We start from the raw sequence: 27,353 nt of genomic DNA, 5'->3' as shown, positions 1-27,353 counted from the left end.
ATCAAAAGTATGTGGACGCCTGACTGAGCTTGTTTGATATCATATTCTGTTCTGCATTATGTTATTTATATATTAATATTATTTTGTATTTCTCACCCTGTGGTTTGTTTTTCGTTTCAGGTGGTACCATGCCAACTTGACCCGCAGCCAGGCTGAGAACATGCTGATGAGGGTGCCACGTGACGGAGCCTTCCTCGTGAGGAAGAGGACGGAGATCAATTCCTATGCCATCTCCTTCCGGTACTTTCTGCTCCCCATTTCCTCACCTGATTTATTCGGACAGGGTTTCTCCTCATAGACAGTTGCAGCCTAGTGGTTAAGAGACTGGACTCGACTCAAAAGGTTGCTGGTTCAAGCCCCACCACTGCCAGGTTGCCACTTAAGCAAGGCCATTAATTCTCATTATGCTGTCACAGTGTTGTACGTCACTTTGGATAAATGCTGAAAATGTAAATGCCTCTGCAACAGCGACTCCTGCTGTCTGGCTGAGGCGCCTGCACGAGTGGTGAAGGAATACATAGAGCACAGTTGTACTTCCTAGTACTTGCTAGTCAGTGCTCTCCATTGGCCAGCTGTTCTACCTAAAATGACCTAAGCTCTCTAGAAAACCCATCACTAGTGCAGTTACCTCGACCTGACAGCAGAGGCCTCCATTGTACGTTAGGAATTTCACACCAGCGTGGGCGTCTGGCCAGGTCGATAGCACAGCCCAGCATTCGAACCGGACTAGCACATTAGACCAGTTTAATTCTGATCAGATCGTCTACATCGGACGTTTACATTTTCTCTCTCTCTCTCCTCTGCTGGTCAGGGCGGAGGGGAAGATCAAACACTGCCGGGTGCAGCAGGAGGGCCAGACGGTGGTTTTGGGGACCTCGGAGTTCGACAGCCTGGTGGATCTGATCAGCTACTACGAGAAACACCCGCTGTACCGCAAGATGAAGCTGCGCTACCCCATCAACGAGGAAACACTGGAGAAGATCGGAACCGCTGTGAGTTCCTTTCACAGCAAGAACCTGCGCTGACCCAGGGCGGGGCGGGGCGGGGTTAGGGGCGGGGGGCGTACACGTTTAACCGATTAGTGTGCACGTGTGTCGCTGGTCGATAGCACCGCTGAGATTCGAACCCAGATCTCAGCGGTGCTATGGGATGGGCGGCCGTCTACACAGACGTCATCGGCTATGTCTAAGAAGGGTGGCCGAAGCGGTGCGATGGATCGGCGCCCTGTTTAGGGTGTTATGCCTCGCACCCAGTGTTTCCCAGTGGAAACGGACCTCCTGCGACCCTGACCAGAATGAAAATTAAATGGTCAGGGTCACAGTGGGTGCAATGCAGTAACACAGTCTGGACAGGACGCCGGTCTATCGCAGAGTATGTGTGTATGTAGATGTCTGACTGGCTGATAGGACTGTTTGGGATTCGAACCCTGGATCCCAGCAGTAGTGGACTAGAGTAATTGACCACTGTGCCACCTGAGCACGCCAGACTGCATGTAGTAAACGTGTGTGTGTTTCCGTATGTGTGTGTGTGTGTGTGTGTGTGTGTGTGTGTGTGTGTGTAGGAACCCGATTATGGATCTCTGTACGAGGGGCGGAACCCAGGCTTCTACGTGGAGGCCAATCAGATGCCCACGTTCAAGGTATCTCACTATCTATTCGCCGCCCGAGTCACATCGTTCCACTGCCCGTTTTCCATTTTGTTGATGCGCGTGTGTGTGTGTGTGTGTGTGTGTACAGTGCACGGTGAAAGCGATGTATGAATACAAGGCGCAGCGGGATGACGAGCTCTCCTTCAGTAAGAACGCCATCATTCAGAACGTGGATAAACAGGAAGGAGGCTGGTGAGTAACGCACGCTACAGGAAATACCAGTATAACACCGGCGTGTTTTTCCGGTCCATCACACACACACACACACACACACACACAGAACGAGGGGCAGTGATTCTGTGGGTTAATTGAGAAAAAAAGGGGGTAAAATGCATAAAAAAAACACCAAATGCACCACAAACATACTGTGCCACATACACATAAAACAAAGCTGCACATCTGTAACACCGCTGTGGATCCACGGTGCATTAAACTGCCTGTGTGTGTGTGTGTGTGTGTGTGTGCCTGAAGGTGGAAGGGAGATTTTGGAGGAAAGAGGCAGTTCTGGTTTCCTGCCAACTATGTAGAGGAGATCAGTCCATCAGCTGTAGAACCGGACCGAGGCGTGAGTATCTGAGCTTCTTCATGTCTGGAATTTGAATTATGCAGATTATGCAGCACTATATCGCCGAAAGTATTCACTCACCCGTCTAAATCATCGAGTTCAGGTGTTCCGATCACTTCCGTGGCCACAGGTGTATAAAACCGAGCACCTCGGCGTGCAGACTGCTTCTACACACGTTAGTGGAAGAACGGGTCGCTCTCAGGAGCTCGGTGAGTTCCAGCGTGGTACCGTGATGCCACCTGTGCAACAAGTCCAGTGGTGAAATTTCCTCACTACTGAATATTCCACAGTCGACCGTCGGTGCTAGTATAACAAAGTGGAAGCGATTGGGAACGACAGCGGCTCAGCCACCGAGTGGTACCACGTAAGATGACCGGGAGGGTCGGCGGACGCTGAGGAACATGGTGCGAGTGCACAGAGTCGATCACTACAGACCTCCAAACTTCATGTGGCCTTCAGATGAGCTCAGGAACAGTGTGTAGAGCTTCATGGAACGGGTTTCCATGGCCGAGCAGCTGCATCCAAGCCTCACATCATCGAGCGCAATGGTGTAAAGCGCGCCGTTACTGGACTCTAGAGCAGTGCAGACGTGTTCTCTGGAGTGACGGATCACGCCTCTCCGTCTGGGTTTGGTGGTCGCCAGGAGAACGGTACCTGTCTGACTGTATTGTGCCGAGTGTAAAGTGTGGTGGAGGGGGCATTATGGTGTGGGGGTGTTTTTCAGGAGTCGGGCTCGGCCCCTTAGTTCCATTTCATGCTCCAAACTTTGTGGGAACAGTTTGGGGATGGCCCCTTCCTGTTCCAACATGACTGCGCACCAGTGCACAAAGCACAAGATCCATAAAGACGTGGATGAGTCCTGACCTCAACCCGATAGAACACCTTTGGGATGAATTAGAGCGGAGACCGTGAGCCAGGCCTTCTCGTCCAACATCAGTGTCTGACCTCACAAACGCGCTTCTGGAAGAACGGTCAAAAATTCCCATAAACACACTCCTAAACCTTGTGGAAAGCCTTCCCAGAGGAGTCGAAGCTGTTATAGCTGCATAGGGTGGCGACATCATATTAAACAGTATGGATTAAGAATGGGGTGATTTTATTTTGCCAAAACATTTAGGGACTGTATTGAAATTGACTTACAATTTGGTACGGTGTTGATTTGTTTGGTACGGTGTTGATTTAGTGTTGACTTGCTTGTTCGTCCCTACAGGCGACGGAGAACAGTCCCCTGGGAGACCTCCTGAGAGGAAGTATGGATGTGTCTTCCTGTCAGATTGGTGAGTGAGTCCTAACCTCTCTGCTGTATTAGCTGCTGCTGATTGATGGCGCCCTCTAGTGGAAACTCCTTTGCAGCACTCCTAGAACAATAAAACTTCTGTTATTATAATTACTTATAACAAAAATAATAAACAATAATAATAATAATAATAATAATAGCAACAATAAAAAGAACAATGATAAATATATCTGATATGCCTCTCTCTCTCTCTGCAGCGGTGAAACCCGAGGGGAAGGGCAGCAGACCTTACGTCTTCTCTCTGGTCCAGTTGGCGTCTCTGCGCACAGGTCCCGTGCTGGACATCGCTGCTAGTTCTCAGGAGGAGCTGAAGGACTGGGTGCAGAAGATCCGTGAGGTGGCCATGACCTCGGAGGCAAAGGTGGGTGTCGGGTGGTCACTCAGCACATGATGACAGATCTGACCTCCAGGACCAGACCTTATAGTGGTCATTATACACCGATCAGCCATAACATTAAAACCACCTCCTTGTTTCTACACCCACTGTCCATGTTATCAGCTCCACTTACCATATAGAAGCACTTTGTAGTTCTACAATTACTGACTGTACTCCATCTGTTTCTCTACATGCTTTGTTACCCCCTTTCATGCTGTTCTTCAATGGTCAGGACCCCCACAGGACCACCACAGAGCAGGTGTTATTTAGGTGGTGGGTGATTCTCAGCACTGCAGTGACACTGACATGGTGGTGGTGTGTTAGTGTGTGTTGTGCTGGTATGAGACACTCCTACCTAGTCGGTCCACCTTGTAGATGTAAAGTCAGAGACGATCGCTCATCTATTGCTGCTGTTTGAGTCGGTCATCTTCTAGACCTTCATCAGTGGTCACAGGACGTCGCCCACGGGGCGCTGTTGGCTGGGTATTTTGGTGGACTATTCTCAGTCCAGCAGTGACAGTGAGTGGTGGTCCTGTGGGGGTCCTGACCATTGAAGAACAGCATGAAAGGGGGCTAACAAAGTATGTAGAGAAACAGATGGACTACAGTCAGTAATTGTAGAACTACAGAGTGCTTCTATATGGTAAGTGGAGCTGATAACATGGTTTTAATGTTATGGCTGATCAGTGTATGATGACTTGTGTATTAGCAGACCTGCTCTGGTTCTGCTTCTGCAGTAGCGACTCCTGCTGTCTGGTTGTGGTGCTGCATGTGTGGCACCTCTATAGGTGACCCACCCTGCTGCCTAGAGTAGAGAGATCACGAGGTCTCTGTGTTTCATCTCACTCAGATGGAGGAAGGGAAGATGATGGAGAGGAGGAAGAAGATCGCGCTGGAACTGTCGGACCTGGTTGTGTACTGCCGTCCCGTTCCCTTCGACGAAGACAGTAAGAGATTGATTCTAAAGCTGGAGAAGCTGTAGCATGATGAATGGATGAGTGGATGAGTGAATGGACGCCGGTGTTTGTTTTGCAGAGATCGGGACGGAGCGAGCCTGTTTCAGGGACATGTCCTCGTTCCCCGAGACCAAAGCGGAGAAATACGTCAACCGGATCAAAGGGAAGAAGTTCCTGCAGTACAACCGACTCCAGCTCTCCCGGATCTACCCTCGCGGCCAGCGCCTGGACTCCTCCAACTACGACCCCTTACCCATGTGGCTTTGCGGCAGCCAGCTCGTCGCGCTCAACTTTCAGACTGCAGGTCAGAACCCGAAGAGTTTCGGTTTAACGTTGTCAGAACCGCCGGTAAACCTTGTGCAGAGCGTCGAAGGGCTCGGGGGTGAAACGTTCCCGTGGGCACAGGTTTACCTCAAGGTGCGGCTGTGTCTCAAATCTCACACTGCTGTGCTAAATAGTACACACACACACACACACACACACACACACACACACACACACACACACACACACTATGCATCACATATACACTATATACACCAGTACATTGTAACTCCACGTCCCCTAAACTCATCAAAAACTTAATCAGCGTGTGTTGTGCTGGTATGAGTGGATCAGTGTATCACAGCAGCGCTGCTGGAGTTTTTAAACACCTCACTGTCACTGCTGGACTGAGAATAGTCCACCAACCAAAAATATCCAGCCGACAGCGCCCCGTGGGCAGCGTCACGTGACCGCTGATGAAGGTCTAGAAGATGACCGACTCAAACAGCAGCAATAGATGAGCGATCGTCTCTGACTTTACATCTACAAGGTGGACCGACTAGGTAGGAGTGTCTGATAGAGTGGACAGTGAGTGGACACTGCTGTGTCTGATCCACTCATACCAGCACAACACACACTAACACACCACCACCATGTCAGTGTCACTGCAGTGCTGAGAATGATCCACCACCTAAATAATACCTGCTCTGTGATGGTCCTGTGGGGGTCCTGACCATTGAAGAACAGGATGAAAGGGGGCCACAAAGCATGCAGAGAAACAGATGGAGTACAGTCAGTAATTGTAGAACTACAAAGTGCTTCTATATGGTAAGTGGAGCTGATAACATGGACAGTGAGTGTAGAAACAAGGAGGTGGTTTTAATGTTATGGCTGAACTGTATGCGTATGTGCAAAAGTATCAGGACCCTCTTTTTGATTTTCGAATAGAATGTAAGTTACATAAGCGTTTAGGGAAGGCCCTTAGGTCTTGTTAGAAGCTTCTCATTGGATCACATAGATCACATAGAGGAAAATTGGTGGCAATCTGGTCCCACTGTGGTTTACAAATTGTAACGTAAAGCCTACGCAAGTGGGCGCTCGTGTGCGTGTTTGTTTCGTGTTTGTGCCCGTTACAGTTTGTTCATTTAATTATCATTAATACCGTCTCGGGCAGGTGTCCGAATACTTCTGGTCGAACAGTGCGTGCGGTTTGGGACGCAGCCGGGAGAAATCGGCAGTATCGGAACTCTCCTCATGCCATGTTTGTGTTTGTGTTTGAGCAGACAAGCCCATGCAGATGAACCAGTCCCTGTTCATGCTGAACGGGAGGAGCGGATACGTCCTGCAGCCGCCCATCATGAGGGACGATAGCTTCGACCCCTTCGACAGGCACACGCTGAGAGGAGTGGAGCCTGTTACGGTCGTAATCGAGGTGAGCAGAGGGCCCCTGTTCTTAAATCCACGCCTCGTGAAGGCTCCGTTTGTGCTCGGATGTTTTTGAACAGTGTGATCGATACACACTTTTTGATGCGTTGTGTAGAACCGGACCCACTGTGACCCTGACCCGGATAAAACTATGTGCCCAAAAGTATTTGGACACCTGACCACGAGCATGAGTTACCTCTAGAACAACAGCCGCTCTTCTGAGAAGCTTCTCACGTGACTTTGAAGTGTGTCTGTGGGAATTTGTGCCCATTCAGTCGATGTTCCGATTCATCCCAGAGCTATACGGTATATAGGCGTCCCGATACTTTTGACCATATATGGTATGCCAGTTGTGTCTGTGCCGCTGGCACCACAGATCAGACTTGGATGCCACCTAAATGTGGGACTCATTCATTCATTATCTGTTTTACCACTGCTCTATCCTGGTCAGGGTCGCAGTGGGTCTGATTCACTGGGCGAAAGGCAGGAGACACCCTGGACAGGTCACCAGTCCATCATAGATCACACACACATACACTCGGGGCAATAGTGGCAGCTCCAGTTTGCCTCACTGCATGTCTCTAGGGAATCGAACCCAGGCCCTTCTTGCTGTGAGGTGCCAGTGCTACCCACCGTGCCGTCATGCCGCCCCGTCCAAGCCTCGTTCCCTTGTAGTATTTAAATGCCTAATGCTGATGTTTATTCTCCGATCCGCATTTATTCATGTGTTTGTGATTGTGTTGTTTGAAGGTGCTGGGTGCCCGTCACTTACCCAAACACGGCCGGGGTATCGTGTGCCCGCTGATCGAGATCGAGGTGTGTGGGGCGGAGTACGACTGCTCCAAACAGAAGACCGACTTCGAGGGTAAGGATCGCTGAACTCGCCACAGTACAATCGCTAATTAATGACCTGGAATTCTTAATAAAAACGTTTGATTAACGAGAAGTTATAGTCTTTAGCCCCGCCCCCTATGCTTAATTGACTCGTACTGACCAATCAGTGCCTAGCAGCACATTTGTGTTGTTCTATATCACTACTATGTACTGCTTGTGTTTAAACACGGGTTTCTGCTGAGCCTTGTCAAAATCGTGCGAAATCGGTCGGTCGGGCGCCCCCTAGCAGGCACGACCGGCGGTGCAGCAGACAAAATCGGCCTCCGGTCCGCTGGGTGGGAAAAGACGGGACTGAAAAGGAGGCCGCGTGAAGACCCTGGCCGGTAGCCCGAGGCGCCCGTACAGAAGCGGGGGAACGTGGAGATCAGTGCGTGACTCTCCCCGAGCGAGACCGACCTCGCGCGCCGATCCACCGAAGTACGGGCCGGTAAGAAGGGCTCGGTGGAGCGCACACGCGTCGGAGGGAGGGCGTGTCGGGAGAATGTACGCTCCTCGGACGTGATCGGGGTCCCCAGCAGAGGAGAAGGAACTGGGTACGACTAAATTGAGAGACAGAGGGAAACAAAACATCAATAAAATAGAAAAGATCAAAGTGAAAGCAGAGTGCTCCGGCTCTCTCATTGCTTTAAAAACCGAGGGTGTGGCGCGACCGTATTAACGATCGCCCATGATGTCCAACAAGCTCGCTGTGAGGTGTCCGGATACTTTTGGTCATGTGTATGTTTGTCTGTTTGTCTCTTATTTAGCGGATAACGGTCTGAACCCCATCTGGCCGAGGAAGCCGTTCCGTTTTACGGTGTGCAACCCCGCGTTCGCCTACCTGCGCTTCGTCGTCTACGAGATCGACATGTTCAACGATCAGAACTTCCTCGCTCAGGCCACCTTCCCCGTCAACTGCCTCAAAACAGGTAGGAACGGACACGCCGAGGTGCGGTAGGGCGGGGGGGGGTTTGGTGGGGAAGGCAGTCGAGGATCAACAAACAAAATCCAGAGTCAGGAGTGATTTAAACCTCAGTTAAAGGTTCTACAGGAACACTATCCGAGGAGAACTCAGGAATGGAGCGCTCAGGTTTGGCCGAGTTGTAATTTGCTAGATCTTGAGCTCTCAAGCTCTCGGGTTCGGATCTCAAGCGGTGCTATCGACCTGGCCCGGGTGCTCCAGGCTCGGATGGCTGTGTCTAAGGGAGGGAGGTCGTCGGGTTTCATCGGCGCTGTAGTACATCGTTAAGGGTCTTGGTCCACGTGTGTTTTGCGGCTCTCCTCAGACAGTATGGAGGACAACACATCAAGGAATTTGGACATAAAAGTTGCCAAATTTGGGAATTTGTCCCCCTTTTGTTACTGTGAAGGTTACCGTGGTCCTCCAACACACGAGAACCCGTGTCGGATTCATACAGGCAGGTTCTGGTCATACAGAGGATCACGCTACTTCTTCTGTATCTTCACGTCACTCGTGCTGACGCCTTGATCGGACACTAGTGGTCGCTGTTATGGCCGATTTTGAACCCCTGATTCCCCCAGACAGCCAATCCTGTCTGTTAGGAACCAGACCAGCCTGGTGGTGCCACCCTAACTCAAAACATGAATCAAAGTCATGGACAAAAGCCAAAACCTATCTGGTACTGACAGTTCTGGTTCTGGTACCGACAGTTCTGGTTCTGGTACCGACAGTTCTGGTTCTGGTTCCGACGGTTCCGTTTCAGTTGTTCTGACTCGTGTTCTCTTCGTGCAGGTTACAGAGCCGTCCCGCTAAAAAACAGCTACAGTGAAGATCTGGAACTGGCGTCACTGCTCATCCACCTCGACATCGTCAGAGGCAGAGTGAGTATCAACACGTGACCAAAAGTGTTTGGACGCCCCTTCTAATTACTGAATTCATGTGTAATAAATCAGTCATATAAAGGAAATGATCTGCTTCTGACTTAGTTTGTGTTCAGGGGCCTTCCCTAAACTGTTGCTGCAGTGTTCTGCACAGAGCCCTGACCCACAGAGCCCAGGCATACAAATGCTGCCATCCTTTGACTGACTGGGCACAAATTCCCACAGACGTCACACAGTGTATTTTAATACCGTTTGTTTTTGACCTGGGCTGTACGACAAGTTCATGGTCGGGCGTCCATCCCAAAGATGAATTCAGTGGGATTGGGGTCGGATGCTGTACGCAGGGGCACAGTCATCGATTTTACACCTGAAATTAATCATTAATAATAATAAATAATAATAATAATAATAATTAACAATAATAATAATAATAAAAATAATTAATAGTAATAATTAATAATAGTAATGAAAATAATTAATAGTAATAATTAATAATTATAATAATAATTAATAATATAATAATAGTAATAATAATAATATTATAACATAATTTAATAATAATAATTGTTAATAATATAATTATAATAATAATTAATAGTAATTATTAATAATAATAACAATAATAAGCAATAATAATAACAATAGAAGAAATAATAATGATGATTAATTAATTATATTAAAAATTATAATAAATTATTATTATTATTAATAACAATAACAATAGAAATAATAATAATAAATAATAGTAATAATAACAATAATAATAATTATAAGTGATAATAATAATAATAGAAATAATAATTAAAATAATAATTAATAATCAGTTAATGATAATATTAATTAATAAACACTAATAATAATAAATAATGATAATTAATAATAATAAGAATAACATCTAATAATAATAATTAGTAAGGGTGTCCACATACTTTTGGTTTATTATTATAAAATTTTGCTTCTCAGAACTGCTCTGTAATTCTGTTACATCTTATTGGAGGTTTCTTCCACCAGGGGGCGCTGTCAGAACGGTAGAATTTCTCCACAGTTGTAATGCTTGTGTCCACATATTTTTGGCCGTGTGTGTTATTTACTCGTCTCTCCCTCTGCGCAGCACGAGAACGGCGAGCTCCTCAGCCCGCTCCTGGGGGCGATGAGCGTGATGACGGCGGGCAGGGAACGTCCGGGGGACAGCGTCTCCTCCGTGTCCTCCATGTCCCCTCTGCCCTCGTCTCCGGCTCAGGCTCAGGCTCTGGGCTACCGAGGGCGCGAGGGCTCCTTCGACTCCCGGTACCAGTCGGCGCTGGAGGACTTCAGGGTGTCGCAGGAGACTCTGCTCGACCACATGGACCCACAGAACCAGAGGTGCGACCGGCTTTAATGCGGATTCAGGATACGCCGTGTGGACAAAAGTATCGGGACGCGCATCTTATTCGGGTGTTTCGTTCAGGTTCAGTCCTGTTGGGATCTTTCTGGCTAGAACGACAGACGCTCTTTTGGGAAGGCTTCTCACAGGACTTTGTAGTATGTCTGTAGGAATTTGTGCCTGTTCAGTCAAAAGATGGCACTGATTCATTCCAGAGCTTTCCTTCGTGTCTTTATAGAGCTTGCTCATGCTAGAACAGGAAAGGACCTTCCCTAAACTGTTGCTGCAACGCTGGAAGCAGTTGGGAAAGGGGCGTCCCAATACTTTTGTCCACACGGTGTCAGTCGTGATTGATGTACACAGTGCAGCTGCAGGGCAGTTGTAGCCTAGTGGTTAAGGTAGTGGACTAGTAATCGAAAGGTTACTGGTTTAAGCCCCATTACTGCCAGGTTGTCACTGTTGGGCCCTTGAGGAAGGCCCTTAACATTCAATTGCTTAGCTTGTATACCGTCACAGTGCTGTAAGCCGCTTTGAATATCCGGGGTGAAAATGACGTTCTCTCCTCCGACAGGATGATGAGACGAGCCCGGGTCGGCGGAGACAACCGAGTGTGAGCGGCGCGGGACGGCTGGAGGACCCGACGTCGTGGACTGCTGTAGTTTCCATGGAAACGTTGTCGCCAGCGCTTTTTCGGCCTACATTTCAGGCACAGCTCCCACCCTTCCTCTCTCTCTCTCTCTCTCTCTCTCTCTCCCTCTCTCTCTCTCTCCCTCTCTCTCTCTGGGACAGTACGCCGCGAGGTGAGGGGGCGGGAGGAGAGCGTTCGGTCACTCGGCGAGGCGCGAGAGAGGACGCGCAGCAGCATCGACCGGGAATATCGCGTAGTTTTTCCTATTCCTTCAGTCTCTCTCTCTCTCTCTCTCTCTCTCTCTCTCTCTCTCTGGCGTATATAAATATATAGGTATATATATATATAAATGTATTTATTCCGGCTCCGCTGTGCACCAGAGAACAGCCGCAGCTGATCCGCTCTCAAAGAGCTTCTCTCTCATCTCATGTTTCCCCCCTCGGCTCTAATTTAAACCGTTTTTAACTCGCTTACTTTTATTTTTTATTAGCTTAGCGTCGTTTTTGTGTCTAACACAAGGGCTTTTTTTACTTTCTCTTTCTATAGCAACGTTTACGTTCTGCTCTCTCGCTCGGCGTCCACTTTCTCCCCGACACACTCGTGTGTGTGTGTGTGTGTGTGTGTGTGTGTGTTTTATTTTCTTATTGTTTGGAGGAAACCCAATCAGCCATAATAACAGAGAGAGCAAACGAGCGAGCGTTTGAGCTCAGGAAGCAGCCCTGACCCTGTTACCCCGTTTACCCCGTTTACCCTGTTTACCCTGTTACGGTCAGATTCGGTCCGGTGGAATCGGGACCACACGACGGACCGAGGTGTTTTAAAACGGCCTCTCTTACCACAGATCTGTTGAGTGTCCATACGAGGTGGACATTTCTGTCTTTGTTTGTCTTTTGTTTGCATTTAAGGATGCACCGGTCTGAGCATTCAAACCTTCTCCTAGTTTCTACACTCACTGTCCATTTTATCAGCTCCACTTACCATATAGAAGCACTTTGTAGTTCTACAATTACTGACTGTAGTCCATCTGTTTCTCTACATGCTTTGTTACCCCCTTTCATGCTGTCCTTCAATGCTCAGGACCCCAATAGGACCATCACAGAGCAGGTATTATTTAGGTGGTGGATGATTCTCAGCACTGCAGTGACACTGACATGGTGGTGGTGTGTTAGTGTGTGTTGTGCTGGTATGAGTGGATCAGACACAGCAGTGCTGCTGGAGTTTTTAAATACCGTGTCCACTCACTGTCCACTCTATTAGACACTCCTACCTAGTCAGTCCACCTTGTAGATGTAAAGTCAGAGACGATCGCTCATCTATTGCTGCTGTTTGAGTCGCTCATCTTCTAGACCTTCATCAGCGGTCACATGACGCTGCTCACGGGGCGCTGTTGGCTGGATATTTTTGGTTGGTGGACTATTCTCAGTCCAGCAGTGACAGTGAGGTGTTTGATACAGCACCCAGTGGGCAGCGTCCTGTGCCCACTGATGAAGGACTCAAACAGCAGCAATAGATGAGCGATCGTCTCTGACTTTACATCTACAAGGTGGACCGACTAGGTAGGAGTGTCTAATAGAGTGGACAGTGAGTGGACACGGTGTTTAAAAACTCCAGCAGCGCTGCGGTGTCTGATCCACTCATACCAGCACAACACACACTAACACACCACCACCATGTCGGTGTCAGTGCAGTGCTGAGAATCATCCACCACCTAAATAATACCTGCTCTGTGGTGGTCCTGTGGGGGTCCTGACCATTGAAGAACAGCATGAAAGGGGGGTAACAAAGCATGCAGAGAAACAGATGGACTACAGTCAGTAATTGTAGAACTACAAAGTGCTTCTATATGGTAAGTGGAGCTGATAAAATGGACAGTGAGTGTAGAAACAAGGAGGTGGTTTGAATGTTATGGCTGATCGGTGTATATGTGTAGTTTGTAACCAGGGGGCGCTGTTGGCACTGTGACTCGCATGAATCATTAATAAACCCTGGTGGTGCAACCGAACCCGAAACCTGCAGGAATCCACGTACAGTATTAGTTCGTTATCAGACGTTTCTGATTCGAGTCGAAACGAGGACTTCCGTTTAACATATTCATGGTACCTACCAGCGGGACCAGGACCGGAGTGTAAACGTGCCATGTTTTATGTTCCTGCACATCTGTTCTGTCTCTACAGATGTTTTATTTTTATTATCCAAAGGTCTGAGTATAAGTACATGACAGTTTGTGTTTGTTTAATGGACGCATCGTCTCAGTCTCACTTTTTCAGCTACACTATATGACCAAAAGTATTCGGACACCTGATCATGAGCTTGCTGGACGTCTCATTTCAAAAACAAATGATATTAAAACAGAGTGACCTCTGTGTGATCTTTTCAGCTAGAACAGCTGGAAAGAGAAGTCTCTGAAGTACGTCGGTGGGAATTTGTGCCCATTCAGTCCAAAGATGACACCATTTGTATGGCCGACACTGACGTAAGGTGTCCTGAAGGAGGAGGGGGCAAGAATTACAGTGTAAAAAACATGCGGTGGTTTCACGTGTCTAGGAGGAAGCACGCGTTAGCCATTACCTGTCGATTACAAATTACTCGAGCGTCCTCGAGGTCCGATTCGAACAGCGTCCGGTTTCGTTTTGATTCTTTAATGAATGTAAATGACGTGTTGATGTCTCGTCTTGGAGGAAGCACGTGTTAGCCCTTACTTAGACACTTGGAGCATAATTAGGCATTGAACATTCAGTCCAAAGATGACACCATTTGTATGGCTGGACACTGACGTTGGTGTTCCAGAGCTGTTGAGTGGTGCTGAGGTCAGGACGCTGGAGTTTTCCCCCAAGGAAAGGGCCTTCCCTAAACTAGTCCTGCAAAGTTGGAAGTGGACGCTTTTATCCAAAGCGACTTACAGTACTGTGACAGTATATTGTCTAAGCAATTGAGGGTTAAGGGCCTTGCTCAAGGGCCCAACAGTGGCAACCTGGCAGGGAGGTGGGGTGTGAACCGGCAACCTTTTGATTTCTAGTCCAGTACCTTAACCGCTCAGCTACAACTGCCCTAAAACCCACGCAAACTCCACACAGAAAGGACCCAGATTGCCCAAACTGGGGATCGAACCCAGAACCTTCCCGCTGTGAGGCGACAGTGTTACCCACAGTGTATATCAATGGTGTCCCAATACTTTTGTCCATCTAGTGTATTTCTTACATATTTTATGAACATTTTAGCTGTTTTATTTCTGTTACTGATTTTAATGACTTCAGTCCAGTTCCAGTGACAGTATTCAAGTCTCTGGTTCCTAATGTTTATATAAGCGGTGCTGATCCAGATGTTGAGCTGCTGTTCTTCTGACCGTCGGCTTGTAGGTCCAGATCTTAAAAACAGTCGTACCTGAGGTCCCTCAGATTAAAGGACTGCAAAACAAATCAGGTTCACATTCCATGTTTTAAAATTTATTGGCGTCCTGTCCGGGCTGTGTTACTGCATTGCGCCCGGTGATTCCGGGCACATCGGACCCACAGTGACCCTGCTCGGAACATTTTGGGGTGCCGTAAACAAAACAAATGGTGTCATGAACGAGGAGGGGGACACGTGTCTAGGAGGAAGCACGTGTTAGCCATGACCAGTTTTCGAGGTCCGATTCGAACAGCATTCGATTCCGTTTTAATTCCTTAATGAATGTAAATGTGTTGATGTCACATGTCTAGGAGGAAGCACGTGTTAGCCTTTACTTCGACACTTGGAGCGTAATTAGGCATTGAACACTTACTGGCTACCAGGAAACACATTTTTATGCTGCAGGATGTCCGATGCCCCCTCTGATTGAACTACCGACGTCTGCCGAGCAGTGGCGACGCCCAAAACGATGAAACCTGTTGCAAAAGCAGCTTGCTGGCATTTCCATGGGCATTTAGTTTCAGAGGTCAGTCAACAGATTCGAGCCGAATCTGTTACCGGACCGTATCATAGTGTCATATTTAAACGTAATGAATTCCAGTTTTCCAGAAGGACATCGGATCTCGTCCTGGTCTTCTGTGCCACTTGGAAATGGAATTTGTCCAGACTGGCATGAAGAAGGATGAAGGAAGGTCCGGTTCTCGAAGTCGTGCTCTGATCATTCCAGTCTGATTCCATCTGTGTTGCTTTAATCCCAGTTAGTTAGTTCCAGCTCAAACAGGAACCAGAACAGCGCCTCCAGGCCCGGAGCTCCGTACCAGCCCGTGGTTTTTGTTCGGTCTGGGATGGACGGCAGCGTTGGCGTGTGTTGGCGTGTGCGTATGCGAGCGAGTGTACAGATATACATATTTATACGTTACTGAGTCGCGTTTTTTTTTCTTCATGCTTCGTTTCTCGATCGTTTCTGACGCTCTTATTTACAATCATGATGTTTTTATTGGTTGTTTGTTTTTTCGGTAATGTGCCTATGCTGTTTTAGCGGGGGAGACGTATACACTTTAATTTTGCCTTTCATATCAAACATATTCAAGCCTGATTATAATAAATAAAGTCATTATTCAACTACCAAAATAGTGCCTGTGTTTTCTTTCTTCTCACCAGTTCATTTCTATCCAGTTTAATCTTAGCCAATGAGAATTCAAGCCTCGACTGGTCAGCAGAGGCCGCACTTGTCCACATGACAAGCCTTGGTCTCGCTTGGTCCCGCCCCCTTCTAGTAAAACAGCCTATCGTGTGCCTGAGTAGGCGCCCGGCCGGCTGATAGCAGAGCTGAGCTTCAAATTCGAGAGCTCAAACCTCAAACTTTGGTGGGCTTGTGTTTACTTACCTTCCACTGTGCCATCCGAGTGCCCGTTTTGGTTCATTTATCTATTTATTGTTTGAAGGGGGTGTCCAAACCGCTCTGACCCACCAAGACGAGGACCTGGATCGTCTTACAATCTTACGTCCACGTGATCTTGAAGAAATCAGGATTTACCTGACCAGTCGACCCCCAAAGTCCAATTTCTGCACCTGCCCGCCTAGTGTGGGTGCTTCCTGTGGGCACAGTGACTGGCACAGGGTTCAATGCCTCATCACCGGGATTAAAATGATCTGTTGGTGACTCGTGGCCGCCCGACAACCTGGCGCAGGTTTGCGGCTCGTCCTAAGACCTCCTAAGACCACGCCCAATTTCTAATAGATCCCTCACCCTCACGTGTGCGAGTGCGACCAAGTTGGCGTCACCATGCACATACAGGGGTGATTATAATGTTTTGGCTCATCTGTGATTATAGTTTGGACTACACATGAAGTACAGATCAAAAATGTCAAATCAAAGTAAGTCTTTTATTTTGTTGGTTCATGTCCGAAGTGGCACAGCAGGCAGTCATGGTCCTGCACAGCTCTATGTAGCTGGGTTCAGTCCTTATATTCAATATATAGTCCTTATATTCAATGTACATCCCACAATTATAGTCCTTATATTAGTCTGAGGTTTATTACTCAGTTTATGATCAGATTGCAGATTTTACTCAGACGTTCATAAGTACACGAGTCTGGGAATTTGTGCCCATTTATTCAAAAGACTATTTGTATGGCTGGGCACTAATGTTGGTCAGGAAAGCCTCCAGAGTCTGCTGAGCGTCTGGCAAGGCAGGTGGTCGAACTTGGAGGCACTTCTGCGGCAACCAAACCTCTAATTTCAACCGAATAGTAATAAATAAAATGAGAGTTTATTCACATATCATTTATTTATCATTTTTAAACCAGTGGTTCTCAACCAGGGGGCCTCAGTGAGTCTAGACGAGGGTCCTGTTATATTTAATTAATAAAACTTAAAAAGATTCAAGTAAGAATAAGATCAAAACCTGTGTTAGGGGGTTCCATAATATCTTTAAACACAGGAGGGTTTAGGAGAAAAACAAAGATTGGGCGCTTAGGTGGCACAGCGGGATAATGCTACCGGTCGGCTGGGAGCCATCTAGCGAGCATAATTGGCTAACGCTAATCTGCTGGGTCAAAATCAAATTTGCGAACCGGAACAGAGCCGGATCCACGTCGGTGGAAAAGGGGAAAGAGCGGTCACTGCAGTGTCCAAATACTTTTGGCCATCGAGAGCAAACAAACCACACACGAGACGGGTTCTCTGAAATGTTCGTTTATTCTGCAAATCTGTAAAAACGATACGACGATCCTAATATTCGTAATGCTGAAACAGGTCGACACTAAACAGTCATGACCCCCCCCCCCCCCCCCCAACCTCCCTCCGTCCCCCACGGTGGAAATGTTACCCAGAAGGCCGTGTGCTGCAGTACTGACACTTCACTATGGAACACAGATAAACGTTCTCTAGACACGACGTCTACGATTAAAAACCAAACGGAAAGCTGGCGGTGAGCAGCGTAGCGTGAGACTCGTACCTCCGACCTACCGAACGTTTCCTTCAAACACAGACGGACGGACATCCGTCCCTACCGTCCGCTCCCCCCCCCCCCCCTATCTCCGTCTGTCCTCGGAGCTCATATGTAGTCCATCCTGATCTAAAAATAGCCAGGCGTAAAAAAAAAATAAAAATCCGACAGTTCCGAGGTCGCACCGTGTGTGTGTGTGTGTGTGGGTTTAAAATGGCTCTGCCGGATGGGTTCAGTCCTCCATCACGTCCGCCAGCTACACAAAACTGCAGTAAAAGGCCTCCTGCGGTGGGCGTCCGACGGGGCAACACATCTGTCCATCTAATACACACATTCACTCGTGGTCCCGCTGGCATCTTCAGTCCTCGCACCCTAAAAAAATAAACAATACGTTTACATTTCGGCATTTAGTAAACGCTTTTATCCAGTTATGACTTACAATCATAACTCAACACGATTTTAAGCAATTGAGGGTTAAGGGCCTTGCTCAAGGGCCCGATAGTGGCAACCTGGCAGTGGGGCTTGAACCAGAAATCTTCTGATTACTGGTCCAGTACCTTAACCACTGAGCTATCACTGCCCCAATACACTAATATGTGACATTCATGACAGTAAACTCCACACAGAAAGTACCCGGGTCGCTCCGTGTGGGAATCGAACCCAGGACCTTCTTGCTGTGAGGCGACCGTGCTACCCGCCGAGCCACCGCGCCGCCCCTATTCACATGCAGTTCAATGTCATTTAAAGAGCTACGAAGCCACAACGAGCGACTCCAAGACGAGGAAACGTAGGATTGCTGTCTACGATGCAAACCCAGTCTCACGGTTCCCAACTCTGAGAATCTGTGCCGTATTTGTCCCACAATGCCGTGGTTCTAATTTAAGGTGGAACAGAACAGTTCTGGGTTTTCCTAAAACAGTGAGAGTCAGGTTCTCTTCGCCATGTCTGGCGTCATATAACCAATTCATCTGATTGCCGGAAATTGAACAAAGTTAGCGGCAAACGTGGTCGAAGTTTAGTCAGATTTTGGTAAAAAGTTAAAAAATTAAAGAGAAATCATAGGGAGCAATGGCACAACCGTGACAAAAACGTTCCCCGCGCCACCTTAAGGTACCGATTTTGGAGCAGAAGAGCCCATATGGCACGGTAGCCTACAAGCCTGTGTGTTCCAGGAGCTCGTAAATCATTTCCCCCCCTTACTACACTACACACAACTTAAGTTGCTGCTAGTATATTTATTTATTTTTGATGCTCTTTTCCCAGTTGCGTTATGCTTCCTCTCTACTGGTGCTGACCCCCAAACCGATTGTGAACAGCGAACTGACACGCCCCCTCCGAAACATGTGCAGTGCCTGACTGCATCTTTTCACCTCCACGAGGCGAGTTCATATGCGGATCAGCTTTGTGTACGGAGAGCCACACCCTGATCTGTGCAGACGCCATCAACCAGCCAGCAGAGGTCGTAATTGCATCAGTTCTGAGCTCCCTATGAGGCTCCCACCCTGTATGAACAACAAGCCAATCGGTGTTCATATAGCCGCCCAGCCCGATACGATGTATTCGAAATCCCAGCTCTGGTGCGCTAGTGTGTTTTACCGCTGCGCCACGTATATTTATTTTTAATGCATTCTGACCTAGTCGTATCCAACTGCCCGATCGTATTTCCACGGGATGCCGAGAGGACATGGGTTAGTTACGGCCCTTCTCGATCAGTAATGGACTGCACCAGTAGAGGAAGCAAAATGCGACTGGGTACTTGGATACGGCTAGATTGGGATGACAAATGGGGGTAAAATGGAACGGGAATCTGGTTTCCCTTGACCTAAAGTCAAAGGCTAAAGAGGAGAGCTGTCAAAAAGACGGTCTAGGAGCCTGGACGATCTAAAACCATTCTGGATTGAAGGGATTTAAGGGACGGCATGTCATCGAGAACTTTCCGGCTTTGTTCTCCCGTATTTTGGGGTCACCACAGTGGACAGTGTAAAACTCCTCACCTTGCTCGTCGCTGGCTGACACCTCTGACTGCTTCATCGGTTTCTTCTTCGTGTCTTCCACGTCCTGCAGAACCGACTCAACAGCAGCCTTAGCCGAGGAGGACGAAGCTTCCATCTCCACGACCTCCGCATCTTCAGCTCTCGTTTGCTTTGCGAACCACTTGCTGACCAGCTCCTCACTCAGCCCGCTCGACTTGGCCAAGACCTCCAGCTGATCCTCAGCCAGCCTTCCGTAGGTGCTCAGGTGTTCCTGGAGAACGGTGACGTCTGCCTTGTTGAAGTCCTCCTCCTCTAACATGGCCTGGTAGCTCTCGAGCCACTTCAGCTGACCGTTCTTTAGGACGTAGCGACAGTCGCCGAACCAGCGCACCACCTCGGCGCGAGGCAGGCCGGTCTTCGTGATCAGTTCGTTGTACAGAGGACTGCTGGGCCAATGCGTCCGAGCGAAGGCTTGCTTGAGGAGATGGAGCTGATCCGGCGTCTTCTTAGTTCGGTTTGCGGCCTGAGACGGTTGAGGCGTCTGGGCGGACGTCTGAGGGGCGGGCGAGGGCACTTTAGTCGCCTCTGGCTGCGGACTTCCTTCTGCCTCGCCTTTCCCGTTGGCTTCGGTGACTTTCAGCATTTTGAGGTTGATCTTTATCGGGTTCACCTTCAGCTCGGCGCCGCCTTGCTCATCGTCGAGGTCTTCTTTCAATTCCGTCGCCCCTTCCTCGCTGGCTTTTTCTTCGGCCTCTTCCTTCTCGTCCTCCTCCCTTTCCGCCCGTTCTAACTCCTCCCTCTTCCTCTCGGCCGCCACCCTCTTCCGCCGGTCGGCGAACCAGCCGTGGATTTCGCGCCGGGTCATCTTGGTCTCCGTGCGCAACCTGTCCACCTCGTCTTCAGGAGGATCGGGATCCTGGGCGAAACTAGACTCGAGGGCACGGAGCTGGTGGGGCTCCCTCTCCTTGTACCTCACCGCCGTGAAGTCCGGGGACAGGGCTCGAAGATGCCGCCTGGTCGGAGTCGGCGGTGTGGTGTGCTGCTGACGCGAGGGGCTCAGAGGAACCTGCGGGGGCGTTTTGGGCCTCTCGGGTGGCGCAGGATTGTCCACAGATTCCGCAGCGGTACTGGAGCTTGATGAACTCCCGCTCGATGAAGATTGACCCCCGTTGCCCGACTTCGAGCTCTTGGTGTTGCGGAAATGGTAGCGCCGATCGCTGAACCACTTGCGCACCTCACGGACGGTCAAGCCGGTCAGACTTATCAGCCTGTCCACTTCCTCCTGAGTGGGGAACTGGCTGACGAGAAAGCTTTCCTTTAAAGCCGAGAGCTGTTCCTGGGATTTTTTGGCTTTGAAGAAGCTCGGGTCCAGGAGGCTGGGGGTCGCGATGCTGCGAGAGTTGGAGGAGGATAAAGACGGCGATTCGGACTTACCGGGCGGGGTTTCAACGGTAGCTGGGCTAAAACTGGCTGGAACACTGGGACTACTGCTGCCCTTGCTCTCGGCATCGCTCTTGGAGTTTACGTTTTCCTTCCCGTCGGTGCCGTCCTGGACGTCCGAGCTACTTTTAGCGAGGTCGCTATCGACGTCAGTGCTTGTTTTGATCTCCTGGACCGTTTTGTCGTTGCTGCTTTTTCCATTAGTGCTAAATGTATTGACCTTTGTGCTGCTGCTGCTGCCTTTGAGCTTTCCGTTGCTGCTTACGCCCATGCTAATCACACTGGTGTGATTATTGCTGCTTGCGCTAACACTGCTAATAATACTGCTTGTGCTGCTGCTGCTGGTGCTGCTACTGCTACTGCTAATACCGCTGCTTCCGTAACTGGTAATAATGGTGGCATTTCCACTGTTGCTGCTTCCGACGTTGCCCACCACCATGTTAAGCCCCCTATCGGCGACCAGCGCGGCGGCGGGCTTAGCCTGCATCGACGGCTTTGCTGCAGACTGGGGCTTGGGGGTTACAGCCAGGGCGACTGGGGCATTGCTGACCTGAATCCCGTTAGAGATCATAGGCTGGGTGACTATCACCCCACCTTGGCTGACTAGGTTTCCATGTAGGATGTGAGGGATGCTCGTGGCACCGAGGGATGCCGGCAAGACCGTTATGGTCTGCTGGCTCTGGCGATGCTGCTGACCGGCGGAGGGCGCCGTCTGTATGATGGTGTTGAACATCTTCCGCCGGGCGTCCTCGATCTCCTCCGGCGACCAGCTTATCCCTTGCTTGAGCCTCTGAGCCGTGAACCAGATCTTGATCTGCTCCTCGGGGTACTTGGTGACTACGGTGAGGTAGCACAGCTCCGCCTTGGTCGGGTAGGGGAACTTGCTGAAGGACGTTTTCAGGAAGCTGCTGCTGTCCATGGAGGCGTTGTAGGTAGGAATGCTGCTCAGGGGTATCATGACCTTCGGGAGGTTCTTGGAGCTCGATGGGGAAGGGGTAGAAGATGAGGGGGAAGAATTCGAAGGCGACTGCTGGGTTAGACTTCTGCTCTGGACCACGGAGACCACTTGAGTGATGGCCGTCTTCAGCATGGGTAGCGCTCCCGAACCGTTTACGATCTGTATCGCCGACGGCACGGTGACCTTGCCGGCCGATCCGTTGTGCACGATGGTGGGCACGTGGGTGACCGCGATCGCCGGGACGTCGGCAGGCTCCACCTGCTTCACGGTCGCCGCCGCCGCCGGCTCGTCGCCACCAGGGTGAGAGACCACAATCTTCTTAGGCTCCGATTTCCTGCTCAGCATTTTCATAATCGGAGTCTTGGTGATGGATATCTCGGACTCCCTGGAGCCGGAGCTTTCGGCAGGGTTCGAGACGATGCTCTGCTCGACGGTGAACTTCCGGTCCTTCTTTTTCAGCTGAAGCATGGTGGTGACCGTACTGGGATGGACTCTTGCGTTGTGCAAAGCCAGACCTTCGAATTTCGCAGCCCCGACCCCGCAGTCGACGCAGAAGAAGCTAGGGTCGGTGCGGAACTCTGGATGCCCGCTGTAGACGTGATCGAGGAAGAGGTTCAGGTCCTGGGTCTCAAAGTTACACAGCCGGCAGGTGTAAGTGCCGTTATCTTTAGGGACACCGGCGCCGTCCTGCCCGGATGATTCGGACGAACTGTGGAGGGCTTTTGCGCTCGCCTCCTCGCTGAGCGAGAGGACGCCTTCCTTGGTCGAAGGAGAGCGCCTGGCCCACTCAAGACCATCCTGAAGATGCAAGGTCTTCACAGGTATCATGCAGGGAATCGTGGACTTCCTCTTGCTAGCCATGGCTCTTGATAGGACAGCGTGACCAAATGACAAATCAGACTCGGGTTCCACCTCTACAGACTAGCCACGCACAGGGGGTCGATGTGAAGCATGATTCAGTCCACAATGACCAGTATCCTTCACTGGGTTTATACTTCAGGCGTCCTTAACTTCACCTGTAAATGAAGAGAAGTCACATTGTTGTTGTTTACAACCAAAACCATCGGGCTATAATCAATACTACTGCTTCTATTATACACCGATCAGCCATAACATTAAAACCACCTCCTTGTTTCTACACTCACTGTCCATGTTATCAGCTCCACTTACCATATAGAAGCACTTTGTAGTTCTACAATTACTGACTGTAGTCTGTCTGTTTCTCTACATGCTGTGTTACCCCCTTTCATGCTGTTCTTCAATGGTCAGGACCCCCACAGGACCACCACAGAGCAGGTATTATTTAGGTGGTGGATGATTCTCAGCACTGCAGTGACACTGACATGGTGGTGGTGTGTTAGTGTGTGTTGTGCTGGTATGAGTGGAGTTTTTAAACACCGTGTCCACTCACTGTCCACTCTGTTAGACACTCCTACCTAGTCGGTCCACCTTGTAGATGTAAAGTCAGAGACGATCGCTCATCTATTGCTGCTGTTTGAGTCGGTCATCTTCTAGACCTTCATCAGTGGTGACAGGATGCTGCCCACGGGGCGCTGTTGGCTGGATATTTTTTGGTTGGTGGACGATTCTCAGTCCAGCAGTGACAGTGAGGTGTTTAAAAACTCCAGCAGTGCTGCTGTGTCTGGTCCACTCATACCAGCACAACACACACTAACACACCACCACCATGTCAGTGTCACTGCAGTGCTGAGAATCATCCACCACCTAAATAATAGCTGCTCTGTGGGGGTCCTGTGGGGGTCCTGACCATTGAAGAACAGGGTGAAAGGGGGTAACAAAGCATGCAGAGAAACAGATGGAGTACAGTCAGTAATTGTAGAACTACAAAGTGCTTGTATATGGTAAGTGGAGCTGATAAAATGGTCAGTGAGTGTAGAAACAAGGAGGTGGTTTTAATGTTATGGATGTATATGTATCTTCTTTTTGTTTAACTACTGGACGTTTTAAGGTTGAATGAATTGCCGAGAATCAGATTACGGTAAAAAAAAACGGGGGAGTAAAAGTGGTAAGCGGACTCGAGGTAGGGTAGGGGGACGCACAGGTCCGCTTGAGGAAGCGCCGTCGTTCTACCGCCCACCAGGGCGACTTTTATTTCAGCCCTCCGGATTTTCAAAGGACGCTTTACAGCCGGTTGTTGTGATGTTCCGGCGCGTTCCTCCCACCCCCCCGTTCCCATTGTTAGCGCCATTCCCGTACGAAACGAGGCCCTGTAAAAGGGGACGGTGCTCACCCATCGTTCAAACAGGAAACCCGGAGAAACGTCACCGACGGATCATCTGAGCCGAGTCCTCGGTGGTTCCGCCTGAAACCACACAGAGAGGCGAAAGAATTCAGATTAGAAACGTTAGAGATTCTATAATGTTTTTTTTTTTTTTTTTTTATATTTTATTTAAGTTTTCAAACAAGATCAACAATGAACGAAACAAATCCACACTATACATAGATAATGCATTTAGAAAAGAAAAAAAATTTAGTATATAAATACAAAATATGTATTATATGGGAAGAAGGTTAAGAAAATAAAATAAAATAAATAGATAAATAAATAAATAAAATATATAAATAAAAAAATAAAAAATGATAAAAACACGAATTAGATTAAAAAAGAAAAAATAAACAAATAAATACAATAAAATAAAATTATGGCCTCTTAAGTACATCCAAAAATGCCTTCCAAACAGAAAGAGATCGCCCCAGTGCAATTGCACCAGAGCACCTCAACCGTTCTAGTTAAGCAACCCTGGTCATCTCAGATAGCCATCTTCTGAGACATGGAGCCTGAGAAGATTTCCAGTTCAGAAGAATAATTTTAGAGATTCTATAATGTTTAAATAAATAAACGTTGAAGGTGAGCGGTGAGCACAGGAGCTTTGTTATATTTTCCTTCTGATACCTGCTGGAGCTCCTGGCACCAACCACAGGGCATCACAAGGCACCACAGGGCACGACGCACCAGGGGGCAAGTTGGATTTAATAACCCAGGAATAAACCGGACCACCCAGACGACCCAGTGGCGGATATTAAAACCATCTGCTGCACGTTTTTCCCGCCTCAGGTTCTCATATGCAAACGCGGGACATGCAAACTGTGTCCTGTTATTACAGCAACGGTTCACATTTACATATTTACAAAATACTGATGTGACATTAACACGTGCGGAGAAAATCTTTCCTGTTTTTTCACTTGGACTTTGACCACTTTTCCCCCCGATTTAGCACGTCCAATTTTTACCCAATTGCGTTACGCTTCACCTCTTCACTACTGGTGCTGACCCCCGCCCCGATTGAGGAGAGCGAGGCTGACACACGCCCCCTGCGACACGGATCAGCTTTGTGTACGGAGAGCCACACCCTGATCAGCATCATTCCTCGACTCAGCCAGCAGAGGTCGTAACTGCACCAGTTATGAGCTCCCTATCCGGCTCCCTTCTTGGTAGGTATCCTCCAGGCCCCCCAGGGAGGACGGGGGTCCCTGCTGAGTCTGGTTCCTCCTAAGGTTCCTTCCTGTAGTTTTAAGGGAGTCATTCCTTGAAACTGTCGCCCTCGGCTTGCTCAATAGTGGTTTTTTGGTCTGTCGGTCCTGAATCCTGTGAAGTTGCTTTGAGACGATGTTCATTGTAAAAAGCGCTATATAAATAAATTTGACTTGACCCGAGCCAATCGTTGTTCACGTGGCCGCCCAGCCCAGCCGGATGGCGGAGCCGAGATTCGATACGATGTACTCGAGATCCCAGCTCTGGCGCAGCGGGACATTCCTCTAGCACACCAGCACCGAGATTCTGAACTCCTCGGTTCGAAACCGGTCGGCTGGGCGCCATCTAGCGGGCACAATCGTCAGTGCCCGCAGCGGGCTGCTTTTCTGTTTCTGCTAGGGTGGGATGACCGGACTATGTGGGCGGGGTCTTCAAACGCTGTGTAAGGACCCTGATTAGCAGATGCATGGGTCAAAAAGGGTTCCGCAGCAATATACCCACCTCGACTGCAATCAGGGATCCACCGCAGCGGAGGACAGATTGACCACTGAAGACGTCCAAAATTAAGCAACTGAGGGTTGAGGGCCTTGCTCAAGGGCCCAAAAGTGGCAACCTGGCAGTGGTGCAATGGAAAAAAGGGGGCAACGATGGGGGACAAAAACAAAACTGACCCTCCTGAGACAAGTCAGGTAAAATACGATCGGTGGAGATGTGATTAATTTGGGATGAGTGGTGGCGGTAAACAGGGGCGTGTTGCTTTGTTCGGGACCCAGAACCGGACCCGCGGGCAGATCGGCGTTGGCATTTTGGATTTCGTGACCTGGCGCCGTATCGTTACGTCTCTCTGTCCTTCGTTTGGATGGAACCCGAAACGAAAGGCGTCAGGCGAACCTTCTCTCCCGCCCTGCCTGCACCCGGGAGATGGAGATGCCCTTTCGGCCCGGCTGGCGGCGCGTTCCGCTCCACGGGGCACGGCCTGCGGGGTCACATGACCGGCGCACATGGGGGGTGCGGAGTGGGCAGAGCCTGCCGTCGGGATCACGTGGTTCGGGCCCCGAGGGAGGGGGAGGAGGAGGAGGAGGAGGAGGGAGGGAGCGAAGTGAGGAGAGAGGGGGTTGGGCGGCTCGGCGACTCGGGTGTGCACGTACGCGTGTGTGTGTGTGAGTGTGTGTGTGTGAGTGTGTGTGTGTGTGTGTGTGTGTGTGTTGGCGGGGGTTGGATACTGTCACTGGGCAAAGGAAGCAGTGAGGTGTTTCAGAGAGGAATTTTCTGCCCCGTTTACCCCCCCAAATCACCACCACACCGTCACACCCCCCCCCCGCCTCCCTCACCCTTCCTCCTCCTCGGCTCTGGCACGCCGCGATGCCTCTGGAATGTTCCGCCACGGACCGGCCAACCTGAGAACCGCGCCGCGCCGCAGCCAGCACCAGCCTGGACGTGCCCAAAACGTACCCGGGCTGGCGGCGCGCGTCTTCGTCTGTACGCCACGACAGACCGCATCCGTCATCGGCGTGGACTAAAAAAAAAACATCGTAACCCGATCCTGCCCTTCAGCTCCCGGTACTAACCCCACTGTGACCCTGGTCGGACTGAAGTAGGTGCTGAATGGATGAATGAATGAATGAGGTGAATAATAAAAAGCACAAACGTTAAAGCGAGAGCACGTCACACCGAGTTCTTCTCATCACGTTCACCAATCACGCCATGGTGGCTGGGGCCTGATGGGTCAGACGCCAACCTGGACAGGGCACGAATCACTCACTCATTCACTCACTCACTCACTCATTCACTCACTCATTCACTCACTCACTACCATACTCACTCATTCACTCACTCATTCACTCACTCACACACTACCATACTCACTCATTCACTCACTCATTTGCTCATTCATTCATTTGCTTACTCACTCAC

General features: G+C 49.5%; 2 protein-coding genes across 2 annotated transcripts in view; one reads left to right on the top strand and one right to left on the bottom strand.

Moving 5' to 3' along the window:
* The window catches only part of plcg1 (phospholipase C, gamma 1), a 46,662-nt gene extending 34,509 nt beyond the window's left edge, over nt 1-12,153 (top strand). Inside the window, exons 19-33 of the mRNA XM_063015612.1 lie at nt 121-240; nt 812-992; nt 1,562-1,639; nt 1,737-1,840; nt 2,120-2,213; nt 3,424-3,490; nt 3,708-3,871; nt 4,737-4,833; nt 4,922-5,146; nt 6,390-6,538; nt 7,282-7,396; nt 8,172-8,333; nt 9,158-9,246; nt 10,358-10,608; nt 11,181-12,153. Coding sequence (XP_062871682.1) covers nt 121-240; nt 812-992; nt 1,562-1,639; nt 1,737-1,840; nt 2,120-2,213; nt 3,424-3,490; nt 3,708-3,871; nt 4,737-4,833; nt 4,922-5,146; nt 6,390-6,538; nt 7,282-7,396; nt 8,172-8,333; nt 9,158-9,246; nt 10,358-10,608; nt 11,181-11,223 — 1,939 coding nt within the window. The 3' untranslated portion in view covers nt 11,224-12,153. The remainder of the gene's footprint in view (nt 1-120; nt 241-811; nt 993-1,561; nt 1,640-1,736; nt 1,841-2,119; nt 2,214-3,423; nt 3,491-3,707; nt 3,872-4,736; nt 4,834-4,921; nt 5,147-6,389; nt 6,539-7,281; nt 7,397-8,171; nt 8,334-9,157; nt 9,247-10,357; nt 10,609-11,180) is intronic.
* Nucleotides 12,154-17,411: 5,258 nt separating this feature from the next.
* zhx3b (zinc fingers and homeoboxes 3b) overlaps nt 17,412-27,353 on the bottom strand; it is a 23,047-nt gene continuing 13,105 nt past the window's right edge. Inside the window, exons 2-4 of the mRNA XM_063015294.1 lie at nt 24,198-24,269; nt 19,570-22,962; nt 17,412-17,947 (exon numbers count right to left, since the gene is read on the bottom strand). Coding sequence (XP_062871364.1) covers nt 17,934-17,947; nt 19,570-22,807 — 3,252 coding nt within the window. The 5' untranslated portion in view covers nt 22,808-22,962; nt 24,198-24,269 and the 3' untranslated portion in view covers nt 17,412-17,933. The remainder of the gene's footprint in view (nt 17,948-19,569; nt 22,963-24,197; nt 24,270-27,353) is intronic.

The sequence above is a fragment of the Trichomycterus rosablanca genome, chromosome 19 (assembly GCF_030014385.1).
Source record: "Trichomycterus rosablanca isolate fTriRos1 chromosome 19, fTriRos1.hap1, whole genome shotgun sequence".
Lineage (NCBI taxonomy): Eukaryota > Metazoa > Chordata > Actinopteri > Siluriformes > Trichomycteridae > Trichomycterus > Trichomycterus rosablanca.
This window is presented reverse-complemented; position numbering and strand designations above follow the sequence as displayed.